Genomic DNA, 18,011 nt, shown 5'->3' on the forward strand with positions numbered 1-18,011 from the left:
GCTCATCCAATGTCCAAATCGATCCTCACCTTGTCTTGCTTTTCTTAGTCCTCTCTGAAAAAGTTTTAGTCTGTGACTGCATGGACATGTCCCATAGTCAACCTTCACTTTAGGAACCAAGTTTAGCCAGAGGCCGAGGGCATGTGACTACATCAATGTCTCTATAGCCAAAATTAAGTCAAAGTCTTCCCTTGCCTCAGTTTGTTAAATTGATGAAAAAGGTATTAAAATTCAATGTACACTGCTCAAGGCATCCTGATGTTGATGTTTAATGATGGGACTGCTTGGCTTCCTATTCATCACTGAAAGAGGAAAGAGAAAATATAATAAATTTCATTTAACACACTGAAAATGATATTAGATGCCTATAATAGTCTTACACAGCCCATCACAAGGACGGGATACAATAACAGTCTATTTTGTTTGTTTTTTTAATTCAAATTTGAAATCATTCACTTGTTAGGACAAAAATAGAAACCAGATTTGATAATTATGAAGCCGTTTTAATTTTTGCTGTTTTTCTTTTTATTCCTTTTTCTTAATAAGAGTTTGAGATTGTAAAATATTTTCTTTTGTGTCTTACAATAAAATTTTAAGTTCATCTATTTTAAGCCTTTTAATTTCACAATAAGTTAAAGTTGTATCTTCCTTTTGGAGAGGAAAACAAGGGAATAGATCTAAATTAGGCGTTATACCATGACTGACGAATAGACCTGAGTTGTCTCGAAAGCTGCTATTTATTACCATCTTTTCAGTTAGCCATTAAAAGTATCAACCACTGAGGACTCTCAGTTCTATTAAACTTTTTTTCAAAATATTTAGATTTTCATAAATGTTAACTTATTTGGCTAAATAATAATATTGGACAATGTTTGCCAAATTTTCACCCCAATTCAAACATTAGGATCTGAACCCACATGCACAGCCTCCAATTTGTACCCAATAAAAAAATTATTGTGACAAAATAATTAGGCTACGGGTTGAACTAGATGGACTTAGAGTCTCCCTTCAACCTTAAAAACTATGATACTATGATACTAGAATTAGTACTTACTATTCCAACTAATGTTATTTTGGCATTGTCTTAGATTCTATAACAAGAATGCATATCCATCATATGATCCATAACGACAAAGTTAATGCTAATGCAAACACAGATTATCTAATTAGTGGTCATCAAGTTTAGTTGGTGGCAAACTAATCTTACAATAATGAGTGCAAATAATTCAAGTCCATAATTTATTCAAATCAATTTCCATTTACAAAGCTATAATTCCAAAAAAGTCACCCAATGACCAAGTATAATCAGATAAACAAATTTTCACCCCAATTTAAACTTTGGGATCTGAACCCACATACACAGCCTCCAATTTTTACGCAATAAAAAAATGATTGTGACAGAATTAGTACTGAATATTCCATCTAATGTTATTTTGGCATTATCTTAGCTTTTATAGAAATAATTCATATCCATCATAGGATCCATAAAGACTAAGTTAATGCTAGTGCAAACACAGATTATTTATTAGTGGTCATCAAGTTTAGTTGGTGGCAAATTCAAGTCCATAATAATCAATATCCATTTACAAAGTTACAATCCCCCGAAAAAGTCACCCAATAACCAAGTATACTCAAGAAACAAATTCTCACAGTTCTCAAAAAAATCTAAGAAAATTGTATACAAAGGCATGAATGGGACATAATGAAAATTACACTATAGTGTTTATACCTAATGTTGACAATTTTAATATTTTTTTTATTGTGCCATAGACATGGTAGATGGTCTCCTAGGCTGTTTTTCGCTCCTTCTTAATTCATTTAAACGCTATATATCCTGTATTTCTTCCCTGAGACAACATTGTACAGCACTATATATATATATATATATATATATATATATATACCGTATATATATATATATATATATATATATATATATATATATATACTGCTATATAAATTCATAAATATTTATTCTTAACTATATAAATATTGAATAAAAAGGACTGCAAAATAAAGAGGGAATCCACCGTCCACCCAGTAGTTTTAAGCCTAATTAACTTAGGAACAGCGTGAGATTTAGCCACACCAATAGCATTAAATTATTCATAATGATTCATAGCAAAAGTATTAACAAGGCATATTCTAGATTATTAGGCCATGTTATGTCATGTGCAGGCATTTATGAAAATTAATGATACCGCGCAGTAGTGAAAAAACGAAAAGTCTACCACGTAGTCCAGCAAAAACATACAGGATGAATAATAATTATCCTTTCCGGGCCTTTCCCAGTCATGCCCAAAAGAGCAGGCCACTTTGGTGAGTCTTTAATGCAAAATTTGTCATACAAGTTTATGAACCCTGACTATCTTTTCACACTGTAGAAACGGAGTTCCCATCAGTAATTGGGGAAAGGTCAGGCACTTCCAATGAGAAAACAGTCTAATATTGAAATAAATAGGAGAGTAACTATCAAGAGACCACCTGCAGCCCTACAGTAACCTATGGTCACAGTATCATTGGGTGACACCATATTATTTCTCCTAATGGAACCTCCTGTCACACAACAGTATTGACTGCATAGCTCCAATGACTCTTCCATTTTTCATGAATATAGTCACATGTTCATGCTGCTCACATATAGACAGCATACTGCATATAGTATAGTATATGGGATGGTCACCTGTCCATGTTTTTATTCCAAGGAGCAGCGGCAAAAATAAAAGGAGATATATTAATTTTTTATTTGCATCACAGATAAAACCTGCCCATTAAAATCCTTAGACCCAAGAAAAAAATGGCATTATATTATTATTATTATTATTATTATTTAAGTGCCATGTTGCGTTACATGTGAAAAGGGGTATACATAATAAAAACAAGTACACATATGGATGTTATTTATGTATCATCCTTATGCTGTCAGTCTTTTACTCTTTATTGGACAATAGAAGCATTGAATTATTTTTATTTCTTTTTTGCATTATTTGCATATGATAAAAACGAATGTAACAATGATGATAACAATGGACACACAAACCAAATATAAATAAAAATCAGATCCAGAACATTGATGAAAATTTTTTATTTTTTTCCCTATGCCAAAATATAAACGATGAGGCCAAAGTGTAAGGATGTGCTCTAACTGATTACAATTTTTTTCACTGTATCTGACCATTTGGGGGGGTGTCCTCAGGGCTGCTTTTAAAAATGTTGAAGGGAAATTATTGTAGGAGCTGATACTTCAGTTTTCTATGAGATCTTATTCATTCAACCGAGCATTAGTTGTTGTGCTGGACCCTACAAAGAGAATATGTAAAAATGCTTCATGTTTCAGTTCAGCTCCATATTTTCATAACTGTTACAAATAGCCAGACAATGGATACCAATAACCAAACAACTAATAGCAGTAGCCAGATAACGAGTACCAATAGCCAGACAACTGCTACCAATAGCCGGACAACTGGTGCCAATAGCCAGAAATCTGTTACCAATAGCCAGACAAGACAATTGGTACCAATAGCTAGACAACTGGTGCCAATAGCAAGACAACTGGTGCCAATAGAGCCAGACAACTACGGTAGTACCAGTAGCCAGAAAACTGATACCAGTAGCCAGACAACTGTTACCAATAGCCAGACAACTGATACCAATAGCCTGACAACTGTTACCAATGGCCAGACAATTGGTACCAATAGCCAGACAACTGGTGCCAATAGAGCCATACAACTGGTGCCAACAGAGCCAGACAACTGTTACCAATAGCCATAAAACTGATACCAATAGCCAAACAACTGGTACCAACAGCCAGACAACTGTTACCAATAGCCAGATAACTGGTGCTAATAGCTGGACAACTGATACCAATAGCCAGACAACTGGTACCAATAGCCAGACAACTGGTACTAATGGCTAGACAACTGTTACCAATAGCTAGACAATAGGTACCAATAATCAGACAACTATTACCAAATCGCCAAACGACTGGTACCAATAGTTAGACAATTGGTACCATTAGCTAGCACAACTGGTGCTAATAGCTAGATAACTATTACCAATAAGCAGACAACTGGTGCCAATAGCCAAACAACTGATACGAATAGCCAGACAACTGGTACCAATAGCCAGACAACTGGTACCAATAGCCAGACAACTGATACCAATAGCCTGACAACTGTTACCAATGGCCAGACAACTGGTACCAATAGCCAGACAACTGGTGCCAATAGAGCCATACAACTGGTGCCAATAGAGCCAGACAACTGTTACCAATAGCCATAAAACTGATACCAATAGCCAAACAACTGGTACCAACAGCCAGACAACTGTTACCAATAGCCAGATAACTGGTGCTAATAGCTGGACAACTGATACCAATAGCCAGACAACTGTTACCAATGGCCAGACAACTGGTACCAATAGCCAGACAACTGGTGCCAATAGAGCCATACAACTGGTGCCAATAGAGCTAGACAACTATTACCAATAGCCAAACAACTGGTACTAATGGCTAGACAACTGTTACCAATAGCTAGACAATAATACCAATAGCCAGACAACTGTTACCAAATTGCCAAATGACTGGTACCAATAGTTAGACAATTGGTACCATTAGCTAGACAACTGGTGCTAATAGCTAAACAACTATTACCAATAAGCAGACAAATGGTGCCAATAGCCAAACAACTGATACGAATAGCTAGACAACTGGTACCAATAGCCAGACAACTGGTACCATTAGCTAGACAACTGGTGCCATTAGCTAGACAACTATTACCAATAAGCAGACAAATGGTACCAATAGCCAAACAACTGATACGAATAGCCAGACAACTGGTACCAAGAGCCAGACAACTGGTACCGATAGTCAGACAACTGGTACCAATACCCACACAACTGATACAGTTCTGACTCCCGTTATGATCATTTTAAATACAAGAAAACTTATTCTGATACCCCAGGAAAGGCAAACTCAGTCATCTAATCGCAGATTATAAGGTTAAAAAGCACGATAAAAGTAGCACAGATAGTCTTAATCTAAAACAGATTGTAAATAATGAGACTCATTAGGCCAGATATTGCATTTATATATAATTGATAATAGATAAAAAGTGATTTTTGTGACAGTAAGGCCGCGTTCACGCAATGAGCTTTTGGTGAGTTTTTGACACAGTATTTTTGCTATGTCAGAACCACAGCATCTTACAATTCTAAAAAAAAAACCATTCTAAATATTTTTTGAGGTGTAAAAATATTTAGAATTTTTTTTTGCTTTTTTGTTTTTTTAGTTGCAAGCTTTGGCATGTAAGTCTTGTTTTTTGTCTGGATATAATATTTGTGGATTATGTCCAATTGACTGACCGTGCTTCCAGGCCCTGCTCCCTCTTTAACCACAGGTGTTTTTATCCTTTAATGGTGGGTCTCTATTTTACCAAATATATATGGTTCTTAAACCATGAAAGAGGTAGTAATATAGAGTAGGACCTAGTACAATGAGGTTGCTGTGACGTGGCTACTGGGCAGGTATGAGAATGGCCATTCTAATATGCAATACATCTCAAAAAATATTTATATTTTTTTTTTGCAAGCTTTGGCACGTAAGTCTTTCTTTTTTGTCTCTTAAGGGTGCTTTCGATGCTGCGGCATCGCTAACAATATATCATCGGGGTCACGTCGTTAGTGACGCACATCCGGCGTTGTTAGCGACATCGCAGCGTGTGACACCTAGGAGCGACGATCAACGATCGCAAAAACATCAAAAATCGTTGATTGTTGACACGTCGCTCCAATTTCATAATGTGGTTGGTGGTGCATGCCACTGGTTGTTCGTCGTTCCTGCGACAACACACATCACTATGTGTGATACCGCAGGAACGACGAACATCTCCTCACCTGCGTCCACCGGCAATGAGGAAGGAAGGAGGTGGGCGGGATATTCCGCCCACTCATCTCCGCCCCTCCTCTTCTATTGGATGGATGCCGTGTGACTTCGCTGTGACGCCGCACGAACCACCCCCTTAGAAAGGAGGAGGATCGCCGGCCACAGCGACGTCGCAGGGAAGGTAAGTCCGTGTGACAGGTGTAAGCGATGTTGTGCGCAACGGGCAGCGATTTGCCCGTGACGTACAACTGACGGGGGCGGGTACGCTCGCTAGCGATATTGATAGCGGTATCACAGCGTGTAAAGTGCCCTTTACGGTTCTAGCAAAGTGGATGGGATTTATAGAAATCTCCTGCCCACTGTGCTTCTTTTTTACTCAGCGTAAACTAACCTGCGGTGCATTTCAAATCCGCAGCATTTCAATTTCTCTTGTGGTCATGCTGAGTTTAAGTCTAGATTTTCCCCATAAACTTTCATTAGATGTGGGAAATCACAAGGTAAAAAACGATCATGTGTTTATAGTGTGTTACCATGGTGGACATGCATCAGAAACACACATAAGTATATCAATAAAGTTTTGTCAAAGCCAAATACCAGGAAGTATCAAAAACAAAGCAGCTTTATTGACAGCATGACACAGCAAAAAGAAACAAAAAACATAGCATAAAAGATGCAATAGAAACGCATGTAAAAAATACACACAAAAACACAATAATTAAAATGCAAGTGGCCTAATTTAAATAATAGGTACAGAAATTCTGCCATGTTCACAAATTCAGCATTTGGTAAGTTTTTTACCTCAGTATTTGTTGCCAAAACCAGGAGTGGAAAAATCAGAGGAAAAGTATAATAAAAACATGAGCACCACTTCTGTATTTATCACCCACTCCTGGTTTTGGCTACAAATACTGAGGTAAAAAACTCACCAAATACTCAACGTGTGCATGTGGCCTTACTGGTTCAGACATGGACGTTTAGATAATGTGCATGCGTTGAGTATTTGGTAAATTTTTACCTCCGTATTTGTTACTGAAAACCAGGAGTGGGACAATCAGAGGAAAAGTATAATAGAAACACGGGCACCACGTCTGGCATTTCCTACCCACTCTTGGTTTTGGTTTACAAATACCGAGGTAAAAAACTCATCAAATACTGAACGTGTGCACGTGTCCTTAGATTGCATATATAGTATCATTATTAATGCCACGTGCACACGTAGAATATTCGGTGAGTTTTTACCTCAGGATTTGTAAGTCAAAACCAGGAGTGGGTAACAAAGGGGTGACGTGTTTCTATTAAACTTTTCCTCTGATTGTTCCGCTCCTGGTTTTGACTTAGGCCAGTGTCACACTGGCGAGTGCCTCGCGTGTATCTCCACAAGTCTCGTGTTGCATCACCTGTCACGGCCACACGCTGTCCGGACAAGAGCGTCTCAGCTGCATAGAGATGCATGCAACCGATCCACTCCTGTGAGGAGAGTGTGAGTCCGTGCCGGGTGATGCACCACGAGATTCGCGCGAGATACACACGAGGCACTCGCAAGTGTGGCACCGGCCTTACAAATACTGAGGTAAAATCTCACCAAATACTCATCATGTGCACATGGCCTTAGTTACTTGCCTATTTTCATTGCATTTTTTCTACGTTTTTGACATTTTTTTTCAGCTGCAGTTTATGTCTCTTCTTTGTATGTAATGTTTTAAATAAAGCTGTTTTGGCTATTTCTTGTTTCATAGATTTAAATAAAACTTTACTAATAAAATCATGTGCTTGACTACATACAATTGTTGTGCTTTTATCCTGTGGAAATGCAGTAAAAATGCATTTGCGTTTAATAACCTCTGAATTTCTTTTTCTTATTCAAGTCTACGGAGAAAACTCACAAAGATATATTTACCACAAGAGAAATTGACATGTTGGAAATGTCAGAAACACGCCGCAGGTCACTACACAGTATACAATAAAAAAAAACACAGTGGGCTTGAGATTTCTATAAATCCCATCCACTTTGCTGGAAAAGTAAGAATCTGTAGTTCTGACGCAGCAAAAATACCCAGTGTCAAAAGCTGACCAAAAGCTCATTGTGTGAACACGGCCTTACTGTCACTAAAATCACAAGGAAATTACTTATTACATATTACTAATTATATATAACTGGCAATATCAGGCCTAATGAGTCTCATTATTTACCACAAATCTGTTTTAGATTAACTTTATCTGTGCTAGTTTTATTGCATTCTTTAATCTTATAGTCAGACGTAGTGTCAAAACCTCATCAAAAGCTCATCATTGGAACATAGCCTAAGACAAACCCACAGCAAAGACTCATTGAAAAAACTTGGCCTTAAAGGGGTATTTCCAACTACAAAATCCTATCCCACTATGTAGCAGGTATAATAATAATACTAGCACATACCTCCAATTATAAATGTAGTGTAGTTCTCCTGAGAGAGCCATGTCTCTTACCTCATGTGCAGTGCATTGCAAAGTATAGTTCTTTTGATTCACTATGTCACTTACTTCATGTGCAGTGCATTGCTTCTTAGGTATCCATGGTTACAAACACAAGCAACTAACTGTCACTATATGAATAGTTGTAACTGTGGATACCTAAGCTGCAATACCCTGCACATGAGGTAAGCAACACAGTCAATTAGAAGAACTATATTAGGCCATGCCCTACACATCAGATAAGAGTCCTGGCTATATCAGGAGAGCTATACTACATTTCTAATTGGAGGTATTTGCTAATATTATTAATATTACACCTTCTACATAATCAGTATACATGGGGTGAAAGGAAAGGGTTAATCCGTGCTTCCTTGTAGAAAAAGGAAATCACTTGGGAGAAGTAATCTTTGTGATTTAATTATTCAATGTGTTTCAGAGTCTATACAACTCTTTCTTCAGGACACAAAATCACTGATCTACAAGGCAGCATGGATTAACCCTTTCACCCTACATACACTGATTCATCTCCTGGGTCTGCGGCAGCCATTGTGGTGATCATTTCTGCTTAGTTGGTAGTTGTGACCTTCACAACTACTCTAGGTGAGTGCTCCTGTGCATATTATCTTATTTTCCACTCGGATAAAACACCATCTCCGCCTTCTTTGTCTCTTTCAGAAATAATTGTGGCCTTCTACATATTGGGATATGATCTTGGAAATTGGAATACCCCTTTAATGTAAAGAAATTCAAAACTAAATATTAAAATCATTGGATTTTTTTCGATTATATCCGGTTAAAATCCTAAGATGATCAAGTGAAGGTGGTTTTATTCTACGCGTTTCGAAGTGTCTCCCCACTTCTTCATCAGGAAATCCTGATGAAGAAGGGGGGAGACACTTCAAAACGCGTAGAATAAAGCCACATTCATTTCATCATCTTTGGATTTATGTCATATCTTCGGCAGCTCAGTATTAGCGCCACATTCCCTTTCTTCCTGATCTACTTCGGCTTGTTAAGCGCATGGACTCTACAGCAGCTGATTACATGGTTTGAATCAGGTTCTGTGACACTCAACCCCATAAGATGAGCACATTCCCTTATAATTTTTGCATGTTTGTTGGATAACACCCTATTGCGCTTTTTCCCCCTTCAGTTTTTTCGTTTAGGTTAAAATCCTGACATTGTGGGGGATTTATCCAAACTAAAATAAAAATGGACCTCATATTCCACAACAACCAATCACAGTGCAGCATTCACTCCTTCAAGGCAATGTAAAAGTTGTAAGATGAGTTCTGATTGCATGCCTTGAATAACACGGTCAATTATTCTATTAGTCAGTTTTTATAAATCTGCATTGTAAGGCTTTATGATAAAGCACAGCGATGGTTTCGAGTTGGTGGGTTTTGTCCAGATTTCTTTTTTTAGCTGTGCATCTCATCTAATACTGATTTTGCATGGGTGTCAAGTGTTACATTTTTACATGATTTATGAACAAAATGACAGTCATATTAGATCCCCTTCCATATGCTTCTAATCAGTATGCCAATTATCTTGATTGAACAATATAACTATTTTCACCTTATCAAAGTGATGGGAACAGAGTTTTTAATCTTTTATCTCAACCAAGGAAAGAAAAAGATAAATCATTAAAAAAAAATGTTCACGACAGAACAATGTGGATTGTTGCTCTTAGTTTGACTCCCATGAAAATGAATAAAATGGTTTTTCAGATGTACGGCCCCCTCTCCTCTGATCCAATCTGTGATTGTCAGTTTGGTCACTTTAATTGAGATTTTGTATGTAAACTCCATCACATGTACAGTACCATGGAATCAATGGTGCTATAAAATTAATAATAATAATCCATTACTCACAAGAAAATGGTGCCATGGTAATGGATTGGCTTAATTTCCTGCATGAGTGAGTTCTCCAAAGAACTATATGGTGTATATGGTCCGAAAACTCACTAGCAGCAATTTAACTATTGCTATTCAACTATTGCTTTATGAACCAATAAATTTGTATTGAGCAATAACAAAGCTGTATAACTATCGCTTTAACCCTTGTCTGGTACCATGAAAAAAAATCAGTAGTTTTACCCATCTGCATTGGATCACTTTGAGTCAAGGGTTAATGACTTACAATATCCATTAACAATTTATAGGGGTGGTCATATCAGTGGTGCAACCTGTTCAGCCCAAAAGGTATAGGGTCCACTCCCAACCTAAAAGCTGAAAAACGCATTTGTCAAAGACACATAAAATAGTAAATTATGATAAACTATTGGATTGCAGAGGGCCCTTATACAGTTTTGCTCAGGGGTCCTGTGTCCTCCCATTCATTTTACTATTCTATGTAAACAGACATATGTACAGACATACCCACATAAACTCACGCACACACACAAGCATTCACATCAGCACACACATACACAAACATACAGTCACAACCTGCTCAACAACTGTTAAAGCTGGTTGTAAAACTAAACAACGGCCTTGATTATGAATAAAATAATATTTACATACATGGGAACGTCACAACCGTAAACCACACCTATCACATTTTTTTATTAATTGCAATTTTTATTTTTTTCTCATCATATACTACATGTACTTAGTGGCCATATTCATCCAGTCTATACACATTCTATACACAGTCTATACACATTGAACATAACCGCCACTGATTCCTTCTCAATCATAAAGAATATTGAAATTATCTTTTCAAGGACATATATATATTTTATTTTTTTTATTTATTTATGTATTTATTTATTTTAAATCTACAGAAAACATGAGATTATTGTTAATAATATATTGTTTAGCTGTTGGACGAATAAATTATTATTGGCATGGCCACTGTAACATTGTAGCGAAAACTTTTTATATTACAATGATAATTAGATTGATATGGAACTAATAGAAGTTAGCCATAAATATAATAAACTATAAGATAAACTATATATATATATTTATATATATATATATATATATATATATATATATATATATATATATATATATATATATATAAATATATAGATAGATAGATAGATATAGATATTTTTATTTTTTTTTATTTTTTTTTTTGTTTGCTATAAAGGTATAATGTGGGTCATGTACCAAGAGGGTCTCTATGTAACATTTTGTTTTTATTGTAATATTTACTGTTTTTAATGTTTTTATTCTAATATTTATTATTTTTACCGTTCTATTTTATTTATTGTTTTTATTTTAACATTTAATGTTTTTACTGTTTTGTAGTTTGTACTGTAATATTTATTCTTTTTTGGAATATTTAATGTTTTTAGTATTTTATTGTTTTTATAGTAATACTTATTATTTTAGTTTCTTGATTTTACTGTAATATTTATTATTTTTATTGTTTTATTTTTTGCAATATTTATTGTTTTTACTGTTTAATTGTCTTTATTGTAATATTTATTGTTTTTATAGTTTTATTAATTTTATTGTCATATTTATTGTTTTTACTGTTTTATTTTTATTGCAGTATTTATAGTTTTATTGTTTTTTTATGTCATATTTATTGTTTTTACTCTTTTATTCTTTTTATTGTAAGATTTATTGTTTTTAATGTTTTAATGTTTTTATTGTCATATTTATTGTTTTTACTGCTTTATTGTTTTTATCGTACTATTTGCATATCACCAACATATTTTTTAATATGTCATAGAAAATTGGAAGAAATTCTTTACATTTTCACTAGACAACCATACATATGTTTATTGAGACTACATAAAGGTACACCAGGTACATTAAGGCTAATGCTTTTATATGGGAATTCACAATTGAAATATTTTTGCCATGAGTTAACTAACCCATTCTACTTTGACCTCAATGTTATTTAAAAAAAATGTAAAAAAGATATAAAAATGGGAAAAGCATATGTTTTTACAAAAATGTACTTTTCCTTATGTTACGATTTTTAACAAATAAATCAATAGAGAAAATATTGGATACAAGTCATACATCTTTTTCATCACCTAAAAACTTACACCCTAAAAATAATGATCAGACTATGCCCCTACACCAGGTAGAGAAAAAAAGAAATATATTAGTAAATTTTCCTCACATATTCACTCCTTTCATGAGTCCTATAACATTTATTATATGATCCCTACATTTTCCCATTAGACGTTCAACAAGTCAAAAGAATTAAACAGCAATAGAATTTGGTCTTAATATTTACAACTACTTGTTATTGCTAACTATATATAACAGACACTTTCCACAAGTATTAGGTCTGATTATTGGATGGTACTGTATGGAAATTAATTATATCTAAAACAAAAACATTCCACTACACATGACACACTTATTACAGCATGTCAGGAAATATATAAAATGCTTTGCACTGAATGTTATATAAGTGTAGCTCATGTATAAATATAAAGATTTCCAGACTATAAATGGCACTGATTAGCAGCATCACCTATGCAGCTTCCCTATGTGTCTCACCATGTGCAGCTCCAGGCCCCACACATGCACCTGTCCCTAGAGCCAGCACTTGTCCAGCATGCTGCCCTCTATAATATACATTAATGTCCTCACTATTAAAATGCCCTGGACTATAGTTTTGGATGTGTTTGTCTTGTTGGTTTAGAACTTCCATTTGTTCCAGGAATGATAACAGTGTCCAAACCCAAGACCTTCTGGCTTCCATCACAGCATCTGATTCTTATAAAATGTCTCCAGGTCGTAAAAGTATCTCACATACTGTAGGACAATCGGCTCTTTTACTAAGTTTTATAGAGCAGATTGTTTACTATGGACAACCCCTTGTAAATTAGTATCCCCGTCTATAAAAAGCCACTAATGAGCAGTATAAAAGCCTCATCATGACAAGCACAGTTTCCAATTATAGAAGTCACAATCCTAGATAAACACATATAGAGAGACAGACAGACAGACAGACAGACAGACAGACAGATACATAGATAGATAGATAGATAGATAGATAGATAGATAGATAGATAGATAGATAGATAGATAGATAGAGAGACAGATAGATGGATGGAAGGGTACATAGATAGATAATAGATAGATAGATAATATATGGATGTATAGCTAGATAAATAATAGATAGATAGATAGATAGATAGATAGATAGATAGATAGATAGATAATGGATAGATAGATAGATAGATAGATAGATAAATGACATGAATGGATAGATATATATGGCTAGATAGACAGAAAGATAGATAGGTAGATAGATAGATAATGGATAGATACAATAGATAGATTGATGATAGATAGATAGATAGATAGATAGATAGATAGAAAGATAGATAGATAGTATATGGATGTATAGCTAGATAAATAATAGATAATGGATAGATAGATAGATAGATAATAGATAGATAGATAGATAATAGATAGATAGATAGATAGATAGATAATAGATAGATAGATAATAGATAGATAGATAGATAGATAGATAGATAGATAGATAGATAGATAGAGGGATGGATAGATAGATAGATAGATAGAAAATATATGGATGTATAGCTAGATAAATAATAGATAGATAGATAGATAGATAGATAGATAGATAGATAGATAGATAGATAGCTAGATGGATAGATAGAGGGATAGATAGAGGGATAGATAGATAGATAGATAGATAGATAGATAGATAGATAGATAGATAGATAGATAGATAGATAGATAATGGATAGATAGATATAGATAGATAAGGGTACTAAAGACCTCCAAATGGGCCATCACTCCCTAAATTGTGGCCCCAACACCCCATCCCCACAGCCCTAACCCACTCCCCTTTCACACTTCTTTTTTGCTTTGGCAATGCTAATAGTTTTTTGGTCCTGCTAATAAAGCCTATTTGATTTGATTTGATTTGACTTGATTTGATAGATAGATAGATAGATATTAGAAAACATAAAAGGCATTATTTTTTTCTGGAGTGCTGCCTGTTATTTTTTCTAATATATTACATACCTTTGGATATACGGTATTCTGAGAGGCCTTACATCGATCTCTCATTTTCTAATGTGCTGTTCCATTTTTCTAGACAGATAGATAGATAGATAGATAGATAGATAGATAGATAGATAGATAAAGGGATAGATAGATAGATAGATAGATAGATAGATAGATAGATAGATAGATAGATAGATAGATAGATAGATGGATGGATGGATGGATGGATGGATGGATGGATGGATAGATAGATAGATAGATAGATAGATAGATAGATAGATAGATAGATAGATAGATAGATAGATAGATAGATTCATGCATACTAATTCACGCCCCATGAATAGTATGCAATAGTATAGCCCTTCAGATATAGACTGCTAAAGTGTTGTATTTATACCCTGTGCTATATACATTTGAGAGCTGGAAATTTCAGCACAGGACAAACTTAGGTCTAAGTACATGTGGAGTGTATATGAGTTATAGCAATACATGTAGTCATATGGAAGAGAATGTGAATAATTAAGATAAATTTTATACATATACATGAATATATATATATATATATATATATATATATATATATATATATATATATATATATATATATAGATATATATATACGCACACCCAATATCCGAGCTCTACTTTTATATAAAGGCAAAGAAAAGGGATGTGTCTACATTGTGCATATTGGTAGCGTGAGAAGTGAATGGCTCCAATCGCCTCACATCTGGGGGAAAGGGGAATTTTTTAAATGAAATATTGGGCATAGTAATGTTCTGTGAAGCATTTTCTGTGCACGACAGTATACATACATATATATTTGTGTGGAAGGGTAGATAGACAGACGGACAGACAGACAGACAGATAGATAGAAAGATAGATAATAGATAAAAAATAGCTAGTTATATAAAAAAATAGATACATAAATAGACAGACAGATAGATAGATAGATAGATAGATAGATAGATAGATAGACAGATAGCTATCATTGTACCAATGTGTCTGATATACTGATTTTTGTATTGATTATTTGTATTTCTTGTTTATTTCATTTTCATTGCGGAAAAATACAGACCTTGATATTGATTTTATTATTTTTGTTTAGTTATTTTTCTATATTTGAATTCTTTTCTAATGCTTTCTATATTTCCTCTCCTGTGGGGCTCTTTGCTGAGCTACGTCTGTAGTTTAGTCTTTTTACCTGGGACTGACATTTTGCTCGGGGCTGCTGTCGTTTCCCGCTGATTTTCCTGTAATAGTCGATTATCTGCTCTGTAATAAACCCTGACAGCTAACAGCGAATTACCGCTTCTAATTGTCTGTGCTTATTCTTCCTCCCCCTATTTGCTTCACTCTTCTTTCTTTTTCTTTCTCTCCCACTTTCTTTCTCCTCTGCCACAAACCCTGCCATTTCTTTCTGCGTTCTGTATTTTTTCTTTCAGCGTTCTTTTCTCTTCTCTCTTTCCCTTTATCTGCCACTTACCCTTTTCCTCTCCCTTCCTGACTCTCTTAATGTAAATATAGAATTGTTAAAGTAGCACAGAGATACGATTTTACTTCTTTTTTTGAAGACTCGCAGAAAAATGTATACCACCCCGCAGTCAGTGCCCACCCTGTATCCCCCCAGTCCACACAGAGCTGACATGTCACCTACCTTCCCGGTGCTTGAAGGTCATGGGTGCAGCGATGTCTCCTCCGTGTACAGTCACTCCCGGACCATGATGGGCGAGGGGGCCTCCCTGTGCCTGCCAGTGGTGCCCAGGGGTGACATACCCTGCTCCGGGGCCCCCGTATACCCCATACTGGTTGGTGGAGGGGTAGGCGCAGGCCTGGACGAAGCCCCCCACAGAGGAGAGACTGGAGGCAGCCTGGACAGGAGGGAAGAGCAGAAGAAGGAGGATAATCAATTCACACGTTTAGTTATTGTTGGAAATGTATCTGTCTACTGGGAATAATAAAGCTGACAGGGAGGTATCCCTACTCCGGAGATCGTCTGCAATAGGCCAAACTACCGGGCATTTTAGTACAATGGAGGAAGAACGTTTTTCAGATAGTAACTACTAATATTGTTTATAGTATTGTGTATATACTGGCTATAATATATATATATATATATATATATATATATATATATATATATATATATATATATATATATATATATATATATATACATATATATTTATCTATATTTATTATATGTACCATGTGCATATTTGCATCTATATGGGGGGTTTTCTCTTTGTCATTTTTTTTTCTCTGTCATTCATATATGTTATTACATAAACGTATGTAAACCTGCATATATATATATATATATATATATATATATATATTTATTTATATATATATAAAACCACCCCTGGACTATTGCAGTTACCTGTTGGTATTTGATATCAGGCTCTATGGATTTTTCTATTCCATTGATGTTCTGGGCCGCAGAGAACCCTGTCCTGTTAACGCTTGTCCACTCTTCCATTTTGGGGGAATACACAGCACCTTCTGCACCAGCAATAGCTCCTAAACCAACATACACATAGACCAATTAAGCCATTTATTCTAATCAATATAACTAAATGTAAAAGATTATGTTGTACCCGTATCAGAACTTTTAGTTTCAATTCTCCTGACTATGGTAGCCTGGTAGGTGGGCACTGTGTCATTTATTTATGTAATCCAGAGGATATATATATGTATATATACATATATATATATATATATATATATATATATATATATATATATATATATATATATATATATTATATATATATATATATATATAGATATATATCTTTGAAAGAAAAGAACTAAAGTGCATACATATATATATATATATATATATATATATATATATATATGTATATATATATATATATATATATATATACATATATATATATTATAACAGCAATCACCCTATATTTATATTTAGGAAGCCAACAATTATCCTTTACATATATTAATATATATGTACTTATATGCTTACAGAGTAATTGTTGACTGTTGGTTTATATATATATATACATATATATATATATATATATACATATATATATATATATACATATATATATATATATGTGTGTGTGTGTGTGTGTGTGTGTAAAAGCCAACAATTATCCTGTAAAATAAATATATATATATATATATATATATATATATATATATATATATATATATTGATATATACATATATATATATATATATATATATATATATATTTCAGGATAATTTATTGTTACACTGCAAAGTGTAACAATAAATTACAGTTTATTCCTATTATTTTGATTATTTTTTAGACTATGAAATACCTACATCTCACTTTCTATATCTGACCTGCTCTGACTTGTCTCTCTGTGTAATTGATATATGCAGAGTAATTATGTGATTTCCTAATATTTAATGAAAATGGCTTCAATAAACATTCATTCATACAGGATATAGTATATTTCAATAATTCATTATATTGATACTTGTGTATAAATTTGCATCTACGTAACTTCAATTTAGGTTCTGTAATAATATACTTTAGTTATTTCTGTGTAGTTGTTTTTTTACTTAATGACACATACTTATAGTTAAAACGATATATTATTTGCTTTTAGTTGGGACAAAAACAACTTCATGTCACTGGTAGCTGGATGTTGGCATCTTGTCTCTCATCAATGGGTAAATATTTGACAGCACATTGTATGGGTTTAGCTATCCT

At 34.2% G+C, this 18,011-nt stretch overlaps 1 protein-coding gene across 1 annotated transcript in view; it reads right to left on the bottom strand.

Moving 5' to 3' along the window:
- Positions 1 to 231: 231 nt before the first annotated feature.
- PAX1 (paired box 1) overlaps positions 232 to 18,011 on the bottom strand; it is a 51,907-nt gene continuing 34,127 nt past the window's right edge. The window contains exons 3-5 of the mRNA XM_075341449.1: positions 16,679 to 16,818; positions 15,953 to 16,166; positions 232 to 302 (exon numbers count right to left, since the gene is read on the bottom strand). Of these exons, the coding sequence (XP_075197564.1) occupies positions 232 to 302; positions 15,953 to 16,166; positions 16,679 to 16,818 (425 nt within the window). The remainder of the gene's footprint in view (positions 303 to 15,952; positions 16,167 to 16,678; positions 16,819 to 18,011) is intronic.

The sequence above is a fragment of the Anomaloglossus baeobatrachus genome, chromosome 3, assembly GCF_048569485.1.
Source record: "Anomaloglossus baeobatrachus isolate aAnoBae1 chromosome 3, aAnoBae1.hap1, whole genome shotgun sequence".
Classification (NCBI taxonomy): domain Eukaryota; kingdom Metazoa; phylum Chordata; class Amphibia; order Anura; family Aromobatidae; genus Anomaloglossus; species Anomaloglossus baeobatrachus.